This window comes from Misgurnus anguillicaudatus, chromosome 9 (genome assembly GCF_027580225.2).
Source record: "Misgurnus anguillicaudatus chromosome 9, ASM2758022v2, whole genome shotgun sequence".
Classification (NCBI taxonomy): Eukaryota; Metazoa; Chordata; class Actinopteri; order Cypriniformes; family Cobitidae; genus Misgurnus; species Misgurnus anguillicaudatus.
Genome location: NC_073345.2, coordinates 32,017,281 through 32,039,691, shown reverse-complemented (window position 1 = coordinate 32,039,691; position 22,411 = coordinate 32,017,281). Strand labels below are relative to the sequence as shown.

Genomic DNA, 22,411 nt, shown 5'->3' with positions numbered 1-22,411 from the left:
AATGAACATGTGCTCTACATCTCTTATAAATATGTGCTCATGTCTCTCATGAACCTGTGCTTATGTCTCTCATAAACCTGTGCTCTGCATTTCTAATGAACCTTTGATCTGCGTCTCTCATAATCCTGTGTTCTAAATCTCTCATGAACCTGTGCTCTACATCTCTAATGAACCTTTGATCTACATCTCTCATAATCCTGTGCTCATGTATCTCATGAACCTGTGCTCTTGTCTCTCATAAACCTGTGCTCTACATCTCTCATAAACCTGTGCTAATGTCTCTCATGAACCTGTGCTCATGTTGCTCATAAACCTATGCTTTACATCTCTAATGAACCTTTGATCTTGTCTCTCATAAACCTGTGCTCTAGATCTCTCATGAACCTGTGCTTTAGATCTCTAATGAACCTGTGCTCTACATCTCTCATAATCTGTGCTCATGTCTCTCATGAACCTGTGCTTATGTCTCTCATAAACCTGTGCTCTACATTTCTAATGAACCTTTGATCTGCGTCTCTCATAATCCTGTGTTCTAGATCTCTCATGAACCTGTGCTCTACATCTCTAATGAACCTTTGATCTACATCTCTCATAATCCTGTGCTCATGTTTCTCATGAACCTGTGACCTAAGTCTCTCATTATTCTCGGCTAATGTCTCTCATAGACCTGTGCTTTATATCTCATATAAACCTGTGCTCATGTCTCTCATGAACCTGTGCTCTACATCTCTGATGAACCTGTGATCTACGTCTCTCATAATCCTGTGCTCATGTTTCTTATAAACCTGTGCTTTAGGTCTCTCATAAACCTGTTCTCTAGATCTCTCATGAACCTGTGATCTTAAGTCTCTCATTATTCTGTTCTCATGTCTTTCATAGACCTGTGCTCTATATCTCATGAACCTGTGCTCTATAGCTTTCACAAACCAGTACTCATGTATCTCATGAACCTGTGCTCTAGATCTCTCATAAACCTGTGCTCTATCTTTCGTACACCTATGCTCATGTCTCTCATGAATCTGTGCTTTAGATCTCTTATGAATCTGTGCTCTACGTCTCTCCTAATACCTGTGCTCTAGGTCTCTCATGAACATGTGCCCTATATCGCTCATAAACCTGTGCTCATATCTTTCATGAATCTCTGCTCAATGTTTCTTATAAACCTGTGCTCTAGGTCTCTTATAAACCTGTGCTCTAGGTCTCTCATAAACCTGTGCTCTACATCTTACACAAACCTGTGCTCTGTAGTGTAGATCTCTGATAAGCCTGTTCTCTACTGTAGATCTCTAATGAGCCTGTTATCTACTGTAGATCTCCCCTTAACCTGTCATCTACTGTAGATCTCTCATAAACCCATCCTCTAGTCATAAACTTGTCCTCTTGATCTATCACAGGCCTGTGCTCTGTGGTCCAAATCTCTTTGTAAGTTCCAAGTCTCTTTGTGACTGCTCTCTTTTATTTATGACTTTCACTGTTGCTGTTATGATGCAACTCGTGCAGGCTGCATAACTTGATCAACATTTAAGCACAACTGATGACTTTTTAGATAAAATATCTCAGTACAGTAAGTCAAGCGTACTGCTTTGGTGAAACGGACTAGATGTGACAATTAAGTTTGTCAATAATGAAGTAAGTTGCAAATTTTTTTTGGCTCTACGTCTTTATCTTGATCTTTATGATCATTTCCATAAAAATTTATTATTTCCACGTATTGGAATCTGCTCAAGTTGTCAGTTGCAGTAATTCCAACAAGATGTGAATGCATTGTTATTCTCAAAGTTCAGAAATTTCATGCTGCTCTCTGGTATGTTCAGTCTGTACAGAAGATCATATCAAATGCTTCATAAACAGTCAGAAGTATGAGAAACAGATATCAGCGCTTTACCAGACTTTGTCATGGTATGCTGTTTGGTACATTCATTACAGAGAAGTCTCTCTCTCTCTCTCACACACACACACACACACACACACAAACACACACACACACCGTACATTTTAGTCTACAGATTCTAATGCTTCGTAAACTTAGAAAGAAATGGACAAAAGGGAATTAAATATGCTTGTTTATGCTAACAGATCATTACATTTTTGTACATGTTGTGTTGACACTGTTGTGTTACTGTGTTTGTGTTTCTGTAGGGGATGCTGTTTGAAGGACCTCCTGGTCCAGAGGGTCCCACGGTAAGTTTGCTCTTGTGTGTGTGTCCACATGTGTTATTTATGTGTTTGAAAACAACATCTGAAACTCTTTTTTTGCAAAGCTGCTCATAATTTTAAAGGAGCTAAACTAAATTCAAGCTGCTCCTGCTACGAATTTCCAGATGAGATATAAAAAGATGAATTTTAAAAATGTAAATAAAATCAAATTGGACCATCATCTGCCTTTCAGCCAATCAGGTAGGGCCATTAATGCTTGGCCTATTAATGATAAAATCCATGATGCCATGTAATATAAACCACACAGCAGTGCTAAACAGCAAAACCTAATTATAATACTGATGCATAAAGCAGGTTTTCTGTTTGATGGATTGGTTGATCTATAGGGCTGTTTTATTAAAGGGGACATATCATGAAAATCTGACTTTTTTCATGTTTAAGTGCTATAATTGGGACCCCAGTGCTTTTATCGACTTAGAAAATGTAAAAATATCAACCCAGTAACTTAGTTTTGATAAACCATTCTCTGCAAGCATGTGAAAAAATAGCTCATTGAAATTTGGCGCCCTCTGTGATGTCAGAAGGGGATAATACCACCCCTTAATCTGCACTATCCAACCACGCAACTGCCATTTAGTGCAGAGATCAGCTCATTTGCATTTTAAAGTACCCAAAACGGCATATTCTTGCTTACACCTACAAATTTGCAGTTTTGTGTAATAAATTATCTGTGGGGTATTTTGAGCTAAAATTCACACTCTGGAGACACCAAAGATTTATTTTACATCTTAAAAAGTCAAAATTGTGAAATGTCCCCTTTAAATGTTCAATTTCCATGCTTGCTATATGTGATTAATTTGTGTGCGTTTCTTACTGTGCCTTTGTGTCATTCTAGGGTCTCCCCGGTCCTCCAGGTACATCAGGACCTCCGGGTAGCCCCGGAGACACTGGTGAGAGGGTAGGTAACCATGACAACCATCACAAGCTAATACATGCATCTTATATGCTGCTAAATGTCCAAGTTGGTGCCACTATTACTGGGTGCGTTTCACGTATATGGGTCATGTTTTTAATGCTGTAATGCAAAAAGTAATATATTGTAGATTTAATATATATACAGATGTATATTTTTCAGATTATATCCAGATTTCTTGCATTAGATTTGGCCTTGTCATTTATTGTGAATGCATTCCTCTTTTTAACACACAATGCTGTGTAATACATTACCCAGAATCCTTTGCTCTTTTACAGGGTCTACCTGGTCGCTCTGGTCTGCCCGGTGCTGATGGTCTTCCAGGACCTCCAGGGACAGTTCTGATGTTGCCTGTATGTATATCTGTACATGTATAATGCACAAAAACTGTATGTTATTATTTTTAAATGATTAATAGATTATCTTTCACCTAATTCTCATTTTAGGCATGAGATGGGTATATTTAACTAATACTAATCTAGCATTTTGCCCCTTTGATTTGCTGTACTGATTCACAGATAATGAATGTGAACTGCACTGGTTTGATTTACGCTCCGAGTGCTTTAACAGTGATAATTATGTCAGAGAGTTATCAAAAACATAGTTGTCCCTTTGCTGCTATAATCTTCTCGATCAATCATGCGCTGGTAAATGTAGCGAGACGTTTCCCAAATTCCACATACTGCCGGCTGTTCCAAATGTCCTCTTTCCCAGCCGTTACTCCAATATTTTTACTGCAAGGATTTTGATACCGGAACGTTTATAAACACCACAGTGCCTTTCAGTTTAGCGGTCTGGAACGCTTCCACGACGAGCACAGATGTTCTCAAACATCATTTAAAAATGATGTTGTCTGTGGTGTATATATGTGTGTTTACCTTTGACATGTGATTGTAGTTATACCTCAAACATTTCCGTCCTCTACTCATGAAAATCAATAGCAGGTCACATTAATAATCATCTTTCATTCAAGCAAAGAGATTCACTTTAGATGCAGCAGTCTGACTCACGAAAGTGTAGTGATGCTGTTCAGCCACCAGATGGCACCTTTGAATAATTTAACTTGTGCATACTGTAGATGCAGATGAAGCAACACAGAAATGTCTTCTGTGTCTCAGTATTACAGTTTCTCAGAATTGCACGACTTTTATTTGATTTGTTTTTAAAAGTATGACGTATGTACTAATATTTTAATAATATATATATTTTTTGCATAATAGAAATAGTTCACTGTCAAGTTACCTTTTAGAGTTTCTTTGCACTCATGCATAGTTTTCTTGATGTATTTTGGATCTGTATTTCTCTCTGTAGTTCCGCATGAGTACAGGAGGAGACAGTAAAGGTCCTGCTGCTTCTGCACAAGAGGCTCAGATGCAAGCCATCATGCAACAGGCCAGGGTACGACACACACACACACACACACACACACACACACACACACACACACACACACACACACACACACACAAACACTTGTTTGTGAATCATGCATTTTTATTTATACAACGAGGCTGTTGAATGCTTTATTCTGATTGGTTCCATGGGTGTTGATTGTTTTTCTGATAACCGCACACCTAACCTTTTAAATGTCTTAAAAATAGACACCGGAAACAATGCTTGTGGTATCCGTGGTATAAGAGGAATAATTGACTCCGGTCCCTTGAATTATTTGAAAATAATGCACACCCGTGGTTTAAAAGCACACTGCTTTGACACGTTGCCACCTTGGGTGTGCATTATTTTCTTAAAATTCAATGGCCCGGTGTCAATTATTCCTTGCATATATTTTATTATTCAAATTGATTTAAAGAACTTCTAAAGAACTCTTTCCCCGCCATTGACAAATTTACTTTGTCAATTAGGAGAAAACATTTCCCTGCCAATGACGCTTTCCGGGCGAGTTTTTACAGTAATCTGTAATTCTGCTATCATCCATTAGATGGCACTCTTGCCCAATTTATAAAAAAAACTGAAGCAAAAACTAATTTAATTAATTTTAAACTCTGTTTATGTAAGGGATAATGTAGAGGCAGCCGGTAGTTATCGGGAAATAAGCCCTGACAGTGTGATCGGGACCTGACACGAAGTGGAGGGTATTGTATCGCACTGAAGGGGATTATTTACCCGATAGCTACGGGCTGCATCTACATTATCCCGCTTATTACACGGCTACTTTCCACATAAGAAAAATAAACTGGACATGAATATGAATTTAAAACATTTTATTGGCATATTTGCTTTAAATTAACATTTTTATCCTTCCGCGAAACTTTGCACAGATGCATAAAATGATCGTAATACCTTTTTAGGATCCTCTGCTTCATACTTGTCTGTCTCCATTTTTTTCTCTTTTAGCGAGTCTTTGAGAACTTTTAATGCCCATTCTGTATTTTTTTGTGTGTGGCTTCGTAGCTGTCATGCTCTATTTTGTCAAGTTCAGTCTCAGTAAGCTCTCTGTGTCTTGTTGTTGTTCTTTTTTCTATCCACTGTTTAAATGTTTTGTTTTTTCTGTACATGTTAAAATGAATGCCAAAATTTTCCATTTTTAATTGTGGTTGTCCAGTGTTTGTCACAAGATGGCGCCAAACAGTAATCTTTGTTGGCGCGGAGGGATTTAAAACATACAAGTAGTACCGGCTATGCGTTATTACTTTGGAGCGGTTATTATTTGAAAAGAACGAACCTGCAAATGTCTCAACTGACCAATCAGAATCAAGCATTCCAGAGAGCCGTGTAATAAGTTTTGATAATCATTCTGAATGTGATCTCTAACAATATTCCTTTACAAAAATGCATTTATTTAAGCTTTTTGCTCAAAATGTGGTATTTTTGAAGAAACTTTCCCATATTTAAGAGATTATAAAAAGAACAAATGAAGATAAGATGAAACGTTTTTTTCTCCCCCATTTTGTTTGTTTGTTTGAAAGCAGAGGGTCTCTTCTTTCATTTGATGTATTTGTATGTTTATATATTTGAAGAGTTTCGTTGCAAAACGAGATAACTCCGTTTTTAACATTTTTGTCAAAACATGTTTATTATTATGTTATTATGTTGTTATTTTGTTTTATGGTGCTAGTTAGCTGTATTTTTTAAGTTATGAAGGTTTAAATCAAAACAAACCAACTGCAGTTGAATTGATATTAATTGGAATGCACAACCAAAAAACGAGATTTCTGAAAAATTAAAAAACGGAGTTATCTCATTTTGCAACGAAACTCTTCATTTATAGAAGATAATTTTCCTGAAAGGCATTTTGCAAAACTTTCAAAAAGCACAAAAAATGCTGGTGGGCAACCTTTAAAAAAAGGCTGGCGGGGAATAAGTAACTGTGGGTTCACACAAGACGCGAGTTCAACAATTTGCGAGAGTAGATAACATACAAAGTCAATGCAAAGACACGATTAGACGCGTCCTCGAGTGGGGCAATGCGAATGACGCGATATGGGCGGCGCGGTGCTATTCGCCTCAAACGTGTCCTCGCCCAAGTTGAAAATATTCAACTCGAGCGAAAACCCGCAAGTAATCTAGAGCGAGTAACACGATGCCCCAACGTTTGGTGTGTACGTAGCATTAAAGCCTCACTGTATCGCATATCATCTGTTGCATCATTTAGCATGCTTTCCCTTTTTTCTTTAATATTGTGCAGCCCTACAAGGCATCATGCAGCAGTCCCACACACACGCAAGCATGCACGCACGCACGCACGCACGCACGCACGCACGCACGCACGCACACACACACACACACACACACACACACACACACACACACACACACACAATGTATATAAATAAAGCTAACATTGACATTAACATTGTTTTTATACAGCTGGCAATGAGAGGTCCAACCGGACCAATGGGATTGACAGGCCGTCCTGGTCCTCTGGTATGAATCTCAGTGTGTCTAAAGCTCTTTTCAATACTGTACCATAATGATAAACTGTAGGTTATCTTGATTGTTACATTTGTTTTTTTATTCCCCAGGGTCCTCCTGGTGTGCCTGGACTTAAAGGAGAGTCTGGAGAGGCAGGACCACAGGTTTGACCATCACAGATTACCCACAATCCTCAGACGCATAAAAAATGCTAAAAATGCAGAATAGAGCTCTTCTGATATCTCTGTGTGTATTTTTTTTAGGGTCCCCGTGGTCCATTGGGATCTATGGGCCCTGCTGGAAAGCCAGGTAGAAGGGTACGTTTACATTTACATTCGGTCCAAAACTACAAGGACATAACCTGAATATTAAAGCCACTACGATTGTTGCCTGTTTATAATTTTTCCTGCGTTTGCTTCTTTAGGGTCGACCCGGAGCAGATGGAGCAAGAGGAATGCCTGGGCAGACCGGACCGAAGGTAAAGTTGAATTGCCACACAATCAGGGTCAAAAATTGGGCACCAAAATGGCAAACGGTTAATGGTAGTTAATGCAGACATAACGTGACCCATAGCCGACTAACCTAAAAATGTATCTACAAAACTACTTATTTTGTATCCGTCATGCTGGCATGATATAAACTACATTTGTATTTTTGCATTTTGTAAATGTTTCCACCCGATCTCTTTGCTTTACAGGGTGACAGAGGATTCGACGGTCTTGCTGGTTTGCCTGGTGAAAAAGGCCACAGGGTAAACATTCAAGTTTTTAGCATTTTAAAATCATTTTAATATGAACGTTTTAAAATCATACACCTGAAGCACCTGTTAGTACTGTAAGACATTTCTATAATATTCCTACAGTATATGAATATTAATGAGCGTGTATTTGTGGTTGTTTTAGGGTGAGACGGGACCTCAGGGCCCCCCAGGACCTCCAGGAGAGGACGGAGAAAGAGTACGAAATGTTCTTTGTTTCTTTTAAATCCTTTACCATGTCATTTTTATCCATGTTTACATCTGTAAATGGATTGTAATGATGTCATTTCTGTTTTTCTAGGGTGATGATGGTGAGGTTGGACCCAGGGGTCTGCCTGGTGAGCCTGTAAGTAAATAATTTCCAAAGCATCCCACCTAGGGCTGCCTAATGATTAGTCGCGACTATTCGTTTGCAGAATAAAAGTTTTTGTTTACATAATTATTATGCACAGTACATCAACAAATATTATGTATATATAAATACAAACATGTATGTATCATTTTAAGGAAAAATATATTTATATATTTATATATGACATAAATTATATGTAAATATACAAATGTTTATACACATGCAAATATTTCTTATATATATACATGCATGTTTGTGCATTTATATATATATACATAATTATTAAACACATTACACACACATTTAATATATAATGCATTTTTCAAACAAGTCAGAGAGACCGTATGAGATGTAAGATGGGGTTGAGAGAAGCATAAACTATTATAGAGACAAAACCTTAGATGATCTGTCTATTATTCACTTATAAATATCTTGCAGTTTTACATATTGTCCAGCAGGCGGCTCTCCATATCTGCATTTGGATTAAATACATTGTGCAAAAATAGAAACACTTTTCCTGTTTAAAGATGCATTTTCACCTTTTTCACAGATTATGCAAAAATATTTGGATTGAACAGGTGCTAGATTCACACCTGTAGTTGAGTTAACCAGCGGGAAAAAAAGAAATAATTAATGCATTTTTTTACACTAATAAAACATAAATATTATTATGAACAAATTATTAATATAATAACATTATAAACTCTATTAAGGTTTGTAAATATAGGGAAGTCACATCTCTCTCTCTCTCTCTCTTATTCAGGGTCCTCGTGGTTTGCTGGGCCCCAAAGGTCCCCAGGGTCCCCCAGGATCTCCTGTGAGTGCAAAAATAATATGAATTAATTAATTTAATTCATTGTGAAGTCAGCCATCTGCTTTCATATCATCAAGTCAATCACCTGCTTAATGAATTGCCTTTTTGTTCATCAAAATCTCAATCAAATTAATTCCTGTTTATTTTGATTTATTGCTGTTTATCTCCAGGGTGTGACTGGAATGGATGGTCATCCAGGACCTAAAGGAAACATTGTAAGTCATGTGACACAAACACACACAAAGGTGTACACATTTTATCTTGTATTTCTTGAGATTTAAACTCACAACTTCTGTGATAGCGAAATGCTTTACCATCCGTGCTACAGGAACACACAGACAGTACTAACGCACGATGCTCATGTTATTATTTTTCTTTATCAGGGACCTCAAGGTGAGCCCGGCCCTCCTGGACAACAAGGCAACCCTGGAGCTCAGGTAAACATGCTGTCTGACCCACCTGTTACTTACTTTATTATCCAATCAGAAAGCTTTAACTTCATCCTTATTCTACAGGGACTTCCAGGCCCTCAGGGAGCAATCGGACCGCCAGGAGAGAAGGTGAGCCCAAAATAAATGTTTGTTTTGCCTTTAATGGATGCTCCGATCAGGATTTTTGCAGCCGATACCGATCACCGATTTGTAATCTTCGTGATCGGCCGATACCGATTCCGATACCGATTTTTTTTTAAAAGCTGATATGCAAGCTCTTTGATGACTAACTGTTACAATCTTTCTAAATAAAATAATACCACGGATGTTGCCTTTGTTATATTACTTGCAGTAATTAGGTATATTATTGTTTTAATAGAGACTCAAATAAATAAGCACAACAAATATTTATTCTGCAAAGAAATTTAATATGGCTTTAAAAAGGCTTATGTCTCCTAAAAGTACTGAAAATAAAACACTTCACAGACTTTACTGTATTAATTAAATATACACGCATTCGTATGCAGTATAAAAATTCTTTAGTCAAGAGCAGAGAGGGATTTTATTGAGAGATGAATTAGGTTACTGCAGCTTTAAGACGTGAGAGAGAGATCGCTCTGTTCACGTGCACTGATGACAGGCTGCTGTGTGTGGGCGGCGGCTGAACGCAGACAAGCAGCTGTGAGGAAAATAAAAGTTTAAACGCTCAAAACTTTAAGACGTATGCAAATAAGAAACTTTTGGCATGAGGATGCAATTGTCCGTGATAGATATGTGTTGTATACGCTGTTTGATGGGGATGTGAAGACGCCTCGCGCTGTTTACCGGAGCGCGTCCTCCGGTAAATACGCATATCTCTATAAAGGCAAAGAGAGACATACAAATCTGCACGCTGCACATGAGCAACAGGTTGTAAAGCATCATAAGCATTTTTACAACCTGTTGCTCATGTGCAGCGTGCAGATTTGTATGTCTCTCTTTGCCTTTACAGAGATATGCGTATGAGGACGCGCTCCGGTAAACAGCGCGAGGCGTCTTCACATCCCCATCAAACAGCGTATACAACACATATCTATCACGGACAATTGCATCCTCATGCCAAAAGTTTCTTATTTGCATGCGTCTTAAAGTTTTGAGCGTTTAAACTTTTATTTTCCTCACAGAAAAACAAAAATGTCTTTAATTGCAACCGCATTCAGGATCCTTTTGATGACAAAAGTAAACAGAAAGATCGGTTTATGAGATCGGCAGGTTTAGCGAGCACCGATCGAGTCATTTAATGCCATTATCGGCCGATACCGATCGGCGGCCGATCGATCGGAGCATCCCTACTTTAATGGTGTATGTGTAGAGCCCTTTTTACTGAGATATTCCGGAAAATACACTTTAAATGTGTCCAGGATTGATCTTGGGTTTAATTTTGTTTCATTTAAACTGACAGTGTTTTTTTAAGAATTTATGCATGCTTTTCCACACATCCCATAAACGTCCTGTAAAGACACGTGGCACATTTGTAATCATGAACTTAGTGCATGTGGATAGCAAGGAGATCCTCACTTTTGTTTACACAGGGCTCATTCCGGGACTGATCCCGGCGATGGTACTAGGCCCCCATTCTGGGATCATTCCCGGGATTAATTCCGGAAAATGTTGCGTTCAAACAGAAGGCGCTCTAGCAGTTTTCTAGGATCAACGCTCTGCGTACAGTTCATATAATTTCGTTGCGGGCCACATTAACCCATCGATTAATCTAAGTACTCAGTGTTATGTATGTGTGTCGCACTTGAAGTGTGCAGCGAACGTGTTTTATGCCGGTAATGGGTTGTGAGTGCCTCTTATGTTGGTTTTCTCTTCCTTAGGGTCCCACTGGAAAGCCGGGACTACCGGGAATGCCAGGAGCAGATGGACCTCCGGTGAGACATGAAAAGACACAGACAAACATACACCTCTGAGTATATTCCTGATGCATTAGAGAGATGTCATGCTTAATGTACTGTATGTGTAATCATAATGTCCCGACTGACACATTTCCAGCTTCACAGATGCACAAATTTGTTCATCTCACGGCCTGTTCTGTCAGCTGAAAGCTCATTGTAGATTTAATTATCATGGTATAACTGGTAATTTCTCAACTTTTTTTGTCGTGCAAACACAGGGTCACCCTGGTAAAGAAGGACCTTCTGGGGAGAAAGGACATCTGGTACATATACAAAATTATAGTTTGATAAATATTATCTTAGATAGTTAAACTCAGACTTTAAAGTTTATATTTGTATTTTACAGGGACCACCTGGTGCTCAGGGGCCTATTGGATATCCTGGGCCTAGAGGTGTAAAGGTAGGTGTTTTGAAATCTTGCATCTCATTGGTCACAGTACTATCTTTGATCGGTTATTAGTGGATTTTAGTGTAGTGCTTCAGTTTTGTGGTTGAGATGGTATTCAAATTTCCCACGATTGGCTTAAATGCATTGCCTCTAGCCCTGTTACCCATAATGCACAGAGGCAGTGGTGCTTGGCTGTCTACTCTCCTGAGGCCAAATTCATCGAGATTTTTCCTTTCAAAACCAAGCTGCCAACCTAGAAAGGATTTTCAGGCATAATATGGTATGCACAAGGCCCGTTCCTTAAGATAGACAGGATCATTTTGTAATATAATTATGCTGCCTTCCTTCTTATGGCCAATATCTAAAGCAGCATGTAGTGTACGTATCACAAAGCCCAGCAATCCCAAAATGCATTGGAATATGCAGTGATGATTACATAAAAAAATCCAAATTAAGATTAATTATTTACACCTGGTGGTTTGTGAGGGAATTGCAGGGGGTTTGTGAGTTGATAAAAGGGTCAATGACGTGACATTAATTATTTTATATGGTTCAATTAAATGTAAAAGGGTTAAAATTGTAAAATAAATTTGCAGATTACTTGCATACATTCTCTTTTTTGAGGACCAAGTCCAAAATTTCTGGTTTTATTTCATTTTGAAAGAATATTTGGGGGATAATCACAAAACTCTGTCTGTGTCATGTGGTGTAACTAGTATTTTTTAAATGAAAATATAAATATATTCATAAAAAAATATATAAAATATAATCATCTAGTTTAGTGTAATATAATTTTTTTAACATACATTTTTACATCATTTGTCAAAGATTATTTAGTAAACAGAGCTGTTTACAGCATATGTCAGGACAAATATTACAATAACACATTAAAATTTACATTTAGAAATAACTAATAAAATTATATTTTAAAATGATGCCATCAAGGTGGATAAAATATTTAATATTTCTTATTCTTTGGCGCAATTGATCGATACACCATTTGACATTTTCAGGTCCATTTAGTCTTAACTTTCATAAAAATGGTGCAAATGTATTTTTTATTGCATAAAATCATCATAAATACACTGTGCATTGAAATAAACCTGATGCGTGCTTTTAAAAATTTTTTTAAAAGTGTTTAAAAGTATTTTAAGTGTTAAAAAAAATTTTTTCTTGCCAAATCGTTTTTGTCACTGACCCAAAAACATTTTTAAAATGACAATTCAATTATAAAATGTAAATAAAAATACTTAACTAACAGAAAATATATATTTTATTTGTTTAATCTGCATGTTACACAACATGTAAAACTGAAAATGTTTATGTACCAATAATTGAGCATTATTACAAAATAAAAGTCCAATAACATGTAGTAATAATAATGATGTAAAATACTACTGATACAAACTTTAAAAAAGGATAAAAAATAAATGTTTTTTTTTGAAGTTAAAGATGCAAATGTGCTATTTAATTATTGACATTTTTATCTTAGGGGGTAATTCAAGTAAATAATTTAGGTCAAGGGGGTTCAGCTGACAAAAAAAGTTTGAAAACCCCTGATTTACAGTATATAAAACAAAAACAATTTTTTTGTTAAAAATAAACAAAATATATTTATAATAAAAATAATAATGATTTATAACTTAAACTTCTGGGCTGTATTTCGCAAGAAATATCTGTTTTGTTTAAGTAAAGATATGTAAAGAAAACTGCAATTTTACCTTTCAAACAGAGATGGTGATAAAGGGGCAAAAGTTACAAACTTTAGCTGTGATTTAGTACTAGTATTACTAGTAATAGTGTGAGTTGGGACACTTTTTGACAGTCAAGTATCACAATTGATCAATATTTGTGCATATTTTCACGGTTGGATCTTACAGTGATGCATTGGTGCCTTAGCAATACTGTATGTTACTCGACGTAATTTTCCTGTATTTTTTCATCTAAAGCTACTTAAGACAAACAAATATGAATAGAAATGTAGGAAATAAAAGTCTTGCATACAATGCACAGCATTTGTGTGGCACAAGAGTTGCAGTTGTTCAGATCATTCACTTCTATTTCAGTTTATATGTCAGCTTAGAAGTCGTCTATGTATGCGGCGGACAACGGGCGGCTTACTGTTTTATTTCTTTGTTGATCTGCAGGGTGCTGATGGAGTCCGTGGGCTGAAAGGAAACAAGGGTGAAAAGGTAATTTCAGCGCGTGTGCGTCTGTGTTTGTGTTTTTATGTCTCGAGGAGCGGCTGTATGGATATGAGTTGTTGTGTGTGCAGATGGCTAATGCACCGTTCCTGCGCCATTAATGTTTCATTTGTGCCTCTGAATATGAAACCCATAAAATACTCAAGTGATTGATGTTTAGACCTCTCGCTCGGGTTGGTAAAAAGTTTCAACCTGCCAGAAAAATAAAACCGGGCCCCTGCAAACAGCAGGAATAGCAGTTGCCATGGAGATCGGTCCCTCAGCATTTGTCAAAAAGGGGTAATGTGTGTGAGAATAAAAAAAAATGTGTGTCCCGGTGTCAAATATTAATCTCAACGTCTCTTTTTCTTTTAGGGAGAAGATGGTTTTCCTGGATTTAAAGGAGATATGGGCATCAAAGGAGATCGGGGAAGATTTTTACCATCAGTCTCCAGTTATATACAGCTTTTGTGTTTGGTTCTTTAGAGAAAGTTTTGTCTCCATACTCTTTTTGTTTGTGAAAACATAGCAGATGCAATATTTGCACAGTTTTAATTGATTGTCAGCAAGTTTTGTTAATATCGTTTCCTATCGAGTGTCAAGAATGAGTAAATGAATCTCGTTCTGGGTTATTAGGGACTAGTATGCAAATGCATCTGCTTTAAAAGCCATGCCAAACCCATCTACTGCAAAACACACTTCATCAAATAAAAACATAGCTATGTATATAGATTTTAAAAGATCCACTGCTCATTTTGACCCTTTAAATTATCGATAAAATCAATAAAAAATCTTGTAGATGTTCATCATGTTTGTGTGTTCAGGGAGAACTTGGAGCTGCTGGGCCCAGAGGTGAAGATGGACCAGAAGGACCCAAAGGAAGATCCGGTCTCCCCGGAGACCCTGGACCTCTCGGGTCGACCGGAGATAAGGTGAATATGATGCAGATGCTCGGTTTCAAACCTTATTACGCCAACTGGGATTGACTTAATGAATGTGAAATTAAAAAATGGACAAATGTTATAGATTTAAAGGGGACATATCATTAAAATTTGATTTTTCCACGTTTAAATGCTATAATTTGGTCCCCACTGCTTTTATCAACCTAGAAAAAGTGATAAAGATCAAGCCAGTAGCTTAGTTTTGGTAAACCATTCTCCATAAGCATGTGAAAAAATAGGTAATTGAAATTTTGCTTCCCTTGTGATGTCAGAAGGGGATTATACCGCCCCTTAATCTGCACTATCCAACCAGAGATCAGCTCATTTGCATTTTAAAAGACACACCCTAAAACGGCACATTTTTCTCACACCTACAACGTGACAATTTTAACATGATATAATAAATTATCTATAAGGGTATTGTGAGATAGAACTTTACATATGTACTCTGGGGACAACAAAAATTTATTTTACATCTTTAAAAAGTCCCCTTTAATACACTTTTTTTAATCGGAAGCCGCCATTTTGATTTAGATTAACATAAATGATGAACAAAACATAAGAGGAAAAAAGGTGAAAGTGGGAAGGAAAACATTCTTACATAAAAAACTACAGTATATGGCGTAGTATTTATAAATGGTAAACTGTAGGAATATTTTGCGACAACCATTAAACATCATCGACCCAGAATGCACTATGCACGAAACATGTATTACATGTTAGGAATTTTTAAGGGGACCTACATACAAGCAGTATTGGGGAACGTTACTTTTTTGAAAAGAAATGCATTACAATATTAAGTTACTCCCCAAAAATGTAACTAATTGCGTTACTTAGTTACTTTTCATGGAAAGTAATGCTTACGTTACTTTTGAATTACTTTTGCGTTGCTTTTTCTTTTTTGGCTGAGGCTTGAACTCTTTCAGGCCTTGCAGGTGTTTTTTATAATCGCAAAAATGTCAAGCTCTGGCCCGCCATCTCCGTTTCTGACTTAAACTGTTTTCCGCTCAGGCGCACATAGTGCGTAATTCAATGTTATGTTTAGTTTAATTCAGTACATTATTTTATTTTTAAATTAAATTAAACTGAAAGGTAACTCGCATTACTTAAAATAAAGTAAATCAAATATTAATGTGTACATTTATAAAGTAATGCGTTACTTGTTACTTCAGAAAAGTAATATTATTACGTAATGCACGTTACTTGTAATGCGTTACCCCAACACTGCATACAAGATGTAATATACGTCTCAGGTGTGCACTGAATGTGTCTGTGAAGTTTTAGCTCAAAAATCATAGTAAAAAATTTCCCTATTTGGGTGGGAGCAGAAACGCACTGTTTTAATGTCTGTACCTTTAAATGCAAATAAGCTACAGCTCCTTACTTCCTTACATACAGACAGTGAGCACTTTAATTTAAAATAGATCTGATTAATACAGTCTAAGACAATGGTATCTAGTGTTCAACTCGCTGAGGGTGGAAACTATGGTTATGCGGGACTGTAAGTGGGCGGGGCTTTACCAATATGACCTCACATTGATAAGAGTATCAAAACGGCTTGTCTAATAAGACCGATTTGGTTTAATGGGGATTAAAAACAAGCAGCGGGTGGATTTTCTTCATCTAGGGCGTCCAACAAACATTATGGGCCCTATTTTAACGATCTAAGCGCATTGTCTAAAGCGCACAGCAAAACGTCTAAATGGGCGTGTCCGAATCCACTTTTGCTAATTTAATGACGGGAAAAATGGTTTGTGCGCCGAGCGCATGGTCGAAAATGTGCAATAAACCAATGAGAGTCTCAGCTCTCATCCCCTTTAAAAGCCTGTTGCGCTGGCGCTATGTCTAATCCCTATTTAAATGACGGACTTTGTAACTTGAAAAACTAAGCGGAGGAAGAAGATCCCCAGTTTAAGATTAATGTTAAATAATTATGTTGTTTTTCACTTGTATTGAAATTGTTATTTTTTATTAAAACCTTTAAAAATCGTTTTCTTTTAGTCATGGAAGTAAAAAAGCAGGCTTGTAATTGCTTTAAATGTATGGCTATCCAATATCATCAAAACATAATTTACAAGTATGTAAGATAAGGTTTATACTCTAAAAATTCTTTATTTGTAACAAACAGGAGATAAAGAAATTACAAGCGGCTCTCCGCACGTTCGTTTCAGCACTTGGACAGCGTTTTTTTAAGCAAAGAGTTTTTTTTTAAGCATTACTTAAAAATGTTTCTCATCTCACCATATACGCAGGTAAAGAGTCATCATATACAATAAATCCGTGAGGTAGCATTAAAAAAAAACATTTAAAAACAGATGCATTTGTTTAAAGCAAGCATTTATTTACTTACCAGGCTGCAGGTGAAGCAGCTCTTTGCGCCTTCTAACGTCTCATAATCAGTCCTCATTTATGTCCAAGAGACTCAATAATAATCTTTTACATTCAATCCTTTAATCTTTCATATTTAAAAGCGTTTTTGTGCTGCTGCGCATTCATGTACTATGTGATAAGCAAACCCGCGTTGTCGTCCCGTTTAGGCGCATATTACTGCGCTCTTTAAATAACGAACAACATATTGTGCCATTGACTTTAGACTTTAGACCAGGTTTTTGTTGGTCAATGGCGTAGTCTATTTTAGTTGCCTCAAAATAGCGCCAACAATGCGCCTGAACACACCTCGTTTTCAGACCAGAACGCCCATGGGCACAAAAGTGGGCGCAAATGCATTTGATATTTAAACAACGTGGGGCTAAACGTGAAAATTATAATTGCGCAGGGAAACTAGCGAAAGACACTTGCGTCGCGCATTGCACTATGTCCATTATGTATGGATTTTGCATGATAGGTGCCATTTAAAGTAATACAAATATTTACTGTTTCTATCAATGGATTTTATTATGGACTTTCATTGCTTAGAGTCACACTTAAGATCAGTTATAATGCTTTTTCGAAGGTAGTTGTCTATCTAGGCTGTAGACTGCAGGGTGAAAGTTTGAACCGTGCTTTGTGTGTGTTTCTTTCATTAAAGTACTTACTCTCATTAGCCGGAGAGTTTCATTTATCTTAATTCTAGAGCGACAGCCGTGATGTTTAGATGTTTGTTTTGTTACGGCTGGTCGTGCAGCACGGCCGCTTTTCATTGTTCATTACACCTGAGTCTCTCTGTCTGTCCGCTTTCTTGTTCAAGAGAAAGGCAAGGTTAGAATACTAACAAGGTACCATAATATACCATGGCAATACAAGGAATTTTAGACACAATATCGTAAATTGGATTAAAACATCATGACAGGAAAACTGTCCATCCTTTATCGCCTGTTATCTCGACTAAACTGACCAGCTGCATTTCATTTCATGTGTTTTGATTTTAGGGTAAGCTCGGTGTGCCCGGTTTGCCAGGTTATCCAGGAAGACAAGGCCCCAAGGTAAATCTACTCTATATCTGCCTGTTATCGTAAGCGCCGTTTGAGTGTTTGCACGCATTGATATTAGTGTGTGCGCATGCATTAGTGTGGTATTGGAAGGCAGACATGTTTGAACTTCTTGATCAAAGCTAAGTGGATTTACCCATAATGCCATCTGGTGTCAGCTTTCCATTTAACCGTGACCCAGCATGCACTGCTTCAACAGCACTTTTCTTTTCTTTTCTCTCTCTCTTCTTGCTTTGATGGACTTGTGAATTAATCTCTCTCTTTTTTTCCTTTCTAGGGTTCTCAAGGATTCCAGGGTTTCCAAGGAGCCAGTGGAGAAAAAGGCACAAGGGTAAGTCAAAGAAAAAGATAACATTTTCTTTTTGTCCTGAGTATAATGCGCTGGTATACTTCACAATCATAATGGCACATTAATGGTTACTGTATTATGAAAAAACCAAGCCGTGCAATAAGCGCTTCTAAAAAATGTGAATGAATTATTCACCAGTAGATTTGGAAAGACATAAGAGTGAGGAAATGATGAGAGAACTTTTGGGTGTACTGTCCCTTTAAATGGAGCGGTGCATTATTTAGGATTAATTCGGAAGTTCAGGGCTGCTTTCTCAGTATGTGGAAGGCTCAGAAGTGTAGTTATGCCTGCTATCAAAGCCATTATGACTGAGTAAAGCTGGGAAAGTCTGAGAGTAAACTCTCTGCTTTCTGCCTGGATACTTTATGGGCTCAGTATATCAGCACATTTAAGCTGAGAGCAGCAACCGCCTGCCATTAGGAAGACAATGCGCTCCCATAAACACATTATAATACAGAAACCTCTTATTCTTTTAGACCATTACACACACACGCACACTAAAACACATACACATACATTAGGTTCATTCCATAACTCTATACATTAAGTATTTATGAAACGGATAGTGCTTACATAATCTACAGATAATTCAATTACTTACATTATTTTTAATGTGATTGAAGAATGTATTGCATACAGTTTTTTTTCAAATAGGCAAATAATGACCATGACATTTTTAATAACTGCAAAATTTGTTAAAAAGGTTATAAAGTAAATAATCTATGTTACTTGAAGGGGTGTTCATAAGACTGACACAACATCTTCATAATCATGACATGACGTGTCATGAACACGAAGGAGATTTTAACTGTCATTAAGTGTCATTCGTTCAATTATGTCATTTTTAATGCAAAGATGCCATTGTTTGAGATGTCTTTGTTATGACAACTTGACATAAACCAATACATCGTAACTTGTCATATATCTGTCATAAACATGACATAGCAGAATAATTATCAAACTTAAAGGTGCAGTGTGTAATTTTTAGATGGATCTTTTGACAGAAATGCAAAATAATATACAAAACTATATTATTAGGGGTGTATAAATACCTTTCGTAATGAACCGTTATGTGTTTATTACCATAGAATGAGACGTTTTTATACGCTGAGGGTCCCCTTACGTGGAAGTCGCCATTTTGTGACGCCATGTTTCTACAGAAGCCTTAACGGACAAACTTTTTTACCAAGTTATCTCCGGCGATGACATGTTTTTCTGGTGGCGGCTACTGTAGCTTCTCTATGCGTTTCAAAAGCAATGGACTGAGCCGTTGGTTGCAATTCGCAACCTCACCACTAGATGCTGCTAAAATTTACATACGGCACCTTTAAGAAACTGCCTAGCTTTATGGGTAAACATTACATTAAATATCATTAAGTGTTAATACTATGTCAAATAAATTTAAAAACTTAAGAAAATGCAACAGACACGTCAAAATATTATACTTAACTTTATGTATATCACATCTTTGTAAAGCGTCCTTGAAATTGTTGAAAGGCGCTATATAAAATAAACATATTATTATTATTATGTATGTGCACAATATATAAAAAACCCGACAACTAGCAGAACTTGTTCTTCCTCACACAGAGGGTTCTGAAATTTTCTGACATAGAAGAAAAACAAACAAAACATTTCATTAATTTAATGTGATTAACTGTTTTTCAGCAATATGGACCAAACATTGCATGGCTTAACCCATTATTGTACGGTTTTCATTTAATTTTAGGTGAATCGATCTCCAAATGCGATAAAATATAATTTTATTCATTTTAATTATTATTATTTTTTTATTGAATGATTAATTTTATTTCTTAAACACATGGAAGAAACTTAAAAAAAACATTATGCACAGAAGAATATTCATGACGCTGTAAAACTATATGACAGGGTATTAACACTTAATGACATTTTAATGACAAATTATATTTGTATCACTGTAGTTGAGGTCAAGAAAAATATTAATGACGCTGTTATAAAACTATTTGACAGAGTATTAACACTTAATGACATTTTAATGACAAATTATATTTGTACCACTCTAGTTGAGGTCAAGAAAAATATTAATGACGCTGTTATAAAACTATTTGACAGACTATTAACAATTAATTACATTTTAATGACAAATTATATTTGTATCACTGTAGTTGAGGTCAAGAAAAATATTTATGACACTGTTATAAAACTACATGACAGAGTATTAACACTTAATTACATTTTAATGACAAATTATATTTGTACCACTCTAGTTGAGGTCAAGAAAAATATTAATGACGCTGTTATAAAACTATTTGACAGACTATTAACAATTAATTACATTTTAATGACAAATTATATTTGTACCACTCTAGTTGAGGTCAAGAAAAATATTAATGACGCTGTTATAAAACTATTTGACAGACTATTAACAATTAATTACATTTTAATGACAAATTATATTTGTATCACTCTAGTTGAGGTCAAGAAAAATATTAATGACGCTGTTATAAAACTATTTGACAGACTATTAACAATTAATGACATTTTAATGACACGTTCAATTGGTATCACTGTTTAAAAGTGGTCAGATATGTTGTCTTGGTAATGTCAAGTTGTCATGACAAGTACATAACAAAGACATCCCAAACAATGTCATCTTTGCATTAAAAATGACATAATTGAATGACAGTTGTCATAAACGTGCATAAAATCTCCTTCATGTTCATTGCATGTGTCATGATTAGAAAGGTGTCATGTCAGTCTTATGAACACCCCTTCAAGTAAAGTGTTACCGCATTGGTGACTATACTTATTGTTGGTTACTTGTTAAATGATCATTTATAAGTCACTTTGGATAAAAGCGTCTCTTAAATAATTAAATCTTAATGTATTTTACAGCTGTCATTATTATCTCTGCTACATTTTAATGGCCTAAGTAAGGAATAATTGACGATGGGACATTTATTTATTTTAAAATAATGCACATCCCAGTTGGTAATCGAAGTGGAGTTACACCACGGGTGTGCATTATTTTCCAATAATTAAATGGACCAGAGTCAATTATTCTGCTTATACCACAGATACCACACCATAAGTCATTGTTCAGATGTTTAATTTAAAGACATTTGACAAGTTCTGTCCCTAAAATGCTGTTGTAATTATAAGTAGGACTTTAAAGCCTCAGTGTTTGCAGTAATGGGAACAAGTTGGCCTATCAATATTTCTGTATTATTTGTTTCTTTAGTATTTATGTATAATGTGTTCTAGTTTCATATTATCAGGAATGAAGCAAAAACAAAACAAAACTGAACAAGCTTGCAATCAGTGTTTATTTACTGTATTCATTTTCTTCTCTTTTGAGTTATTTTATTCATTCTTTTTTAATTTCTTTCATTCACTACCACACATATATTTATGCTTTATTTGTTGAAGTTAATCTTGGTGTAGGGATATGGAACTACTGTACTTTATAGATGTGCGTTGACTAAAAAATAATGCACACCCCTAAATGTTTTTTAAACAATGAGGATGAAGCATTTAACATCCCTGTGGTATATAAACAATGCAACATTTTTTATTTATTAGCTTTATATATATATATATATATATATATATATATATATATATATATATATATATATATATATATATATATATATATATATATATATATATATATATATATATATACATATATATATATATAATAACAGCTCTGTCAACAAAAAACAGTAAACAAAATACATTTTTCCCTTAAAATCATATATTTTTGTCTTACACACACGGGGGACACCAGGGAAGCCAGGTCCACGGGGACAGAGAGGACCAACGGTAAGAAGACAAAAAACA

At 36.1% G+C, this 22,411-nt stretch overlaps 1 protein-coding gene and 1 long non-coding RNA gene across 10 annotated transcripts in view; one reads left to right on the top strand and one right to left on the bottom strand.

The window, feature by feature from the left end:
* col5a1 (procollagen, type V, alpha 1) overlaps nucleotides 1-22,411 on the top strand; it is a 124,523-nt gene that overhangs the window by 73,215 nt on the left and 28,897 nt on the right. Inside the window, exons 10-33 of the mRNA XM_073871494.1 lie at nucleotides 2,140-2,181; nucleotides 3,053-3,115; nucleotides 3,409-3,483; nucleotides 4,442-4,528; nucleotides 6,959-7,015; nucleotides 7,114-7,167; nucleotides 7,267-7,320; nucleotides 7,428-7,481; nucleotides 7,701-7,754; nucleotides 7,906-7,959; nucleotides 8,062-8,106; nucleotides 8,876-8,929; nucleotides 9,097-9,141; nucleotides 9,310-9,363; nucleotides 9,442-9,486; nucleotides 11,217-11,270; nucleotides 11,513-11,557; nucleotides 11,641-11,694; nucleotides 13,830-13,874; nucleotides 14,241-14,297; nucleotides 14,693-14,797; nucleotides 18,175-18,228; nucleotides 18,512-18,566; nucleotides 22,350-22,393. Coding sequence (XP_073727595.1) covers nucleotides 2,140-2,181; nucleotides 3,053-3,115; nucleotides 3,409-3,483; nucleotides 4,442-4,528; nucleotides 6,959-7,015; nucleotides 7,114-7,167; nucleotides 7,267-7,320; nucleotides 7,428-7,481; nucleotides 7,701-7,754; nucleotides 7,906-7,959; nucleotides 8,062-8,106; nucleotides 8,876-8,929; nucleotides 9,097-9,141; nucleotides 9,310-9,363; nucleotides 9,442-9,486; nucleotides 11,217-11,270; nucleotides 11,513-11,557; nucleotides 11,641-11,694; nucleotides 13,830-13,874; nucleotides 14,241-14,297; nucleotides 14,693-14,797; nucleotides 18,175-18,228; nucleotides 18,512-18,566; nucleotides 22,350-22,393 — 1,350 coding nt within the window. The remainder of the gene's footprint in view (nucleotides 1-2,139; nucleotides 2,182-3,052; nucleotides 3,116-3,408; nucleotides 3,484-4,441; nucleotides 4,529-6,958; nucleotides 7,016-7,113; nucleotides 7,168-7,266; nucleotides 7,321-7,427; nucleotides 7,482-7,700; nucleotides 7,755-7,905; nucleotides 7,960-8,061; nucleotides 8,107-8,875; nucleotides 8,930-9,096; nucleotides 9,142-9,309; nucleotides 9,364-9,441; nucleotides 9,487-11,216; nucleotides 11,271-11,512; nucleotides 11,558-11,640; nucleotides 11,695-13,829; nucleotides 13,875-14,240; nucleotides 14,298-14,692; nucleotides 14,798-18,174; nucleotides 18,229-18,511; nucleotides 18,567-22,349; nucleotides 22,394-22,411) is intronic.
* LOC129423595 (uncharacterized) overlaps nucleotides 8,734-22,411 on the bottom strand; it is a 28,149-nt gene continuing 14,471 nt past the window's right edge. For 5 of the 9 annotated variants that reach the window (XR_012371229.1, XR_012371227.1, XR_012371230.1 and 2 more), the window contains 3 exons: nucleotides 18,371-18,507; nucleotides 9,012-9,127; nucleotides 8,734-8,927 (listed from right to left, as the gene is read on the bottom strand). This is a non-coding gene — a long non-coding RNA (uncharacterized lncRNA). Of the gene's footprint in view, nucleotides 8,928-9,011; nucleotides 9,128-13,351; nucleotides 13,851-18,370; nucleotides 18,508-22,411 lie in introns of those variants that run through there. The other 4 variants (XR_012371231.1, XR_012371228.1, XR_012371232.1 and 1 more) reach the window with 3 other exon arrangements.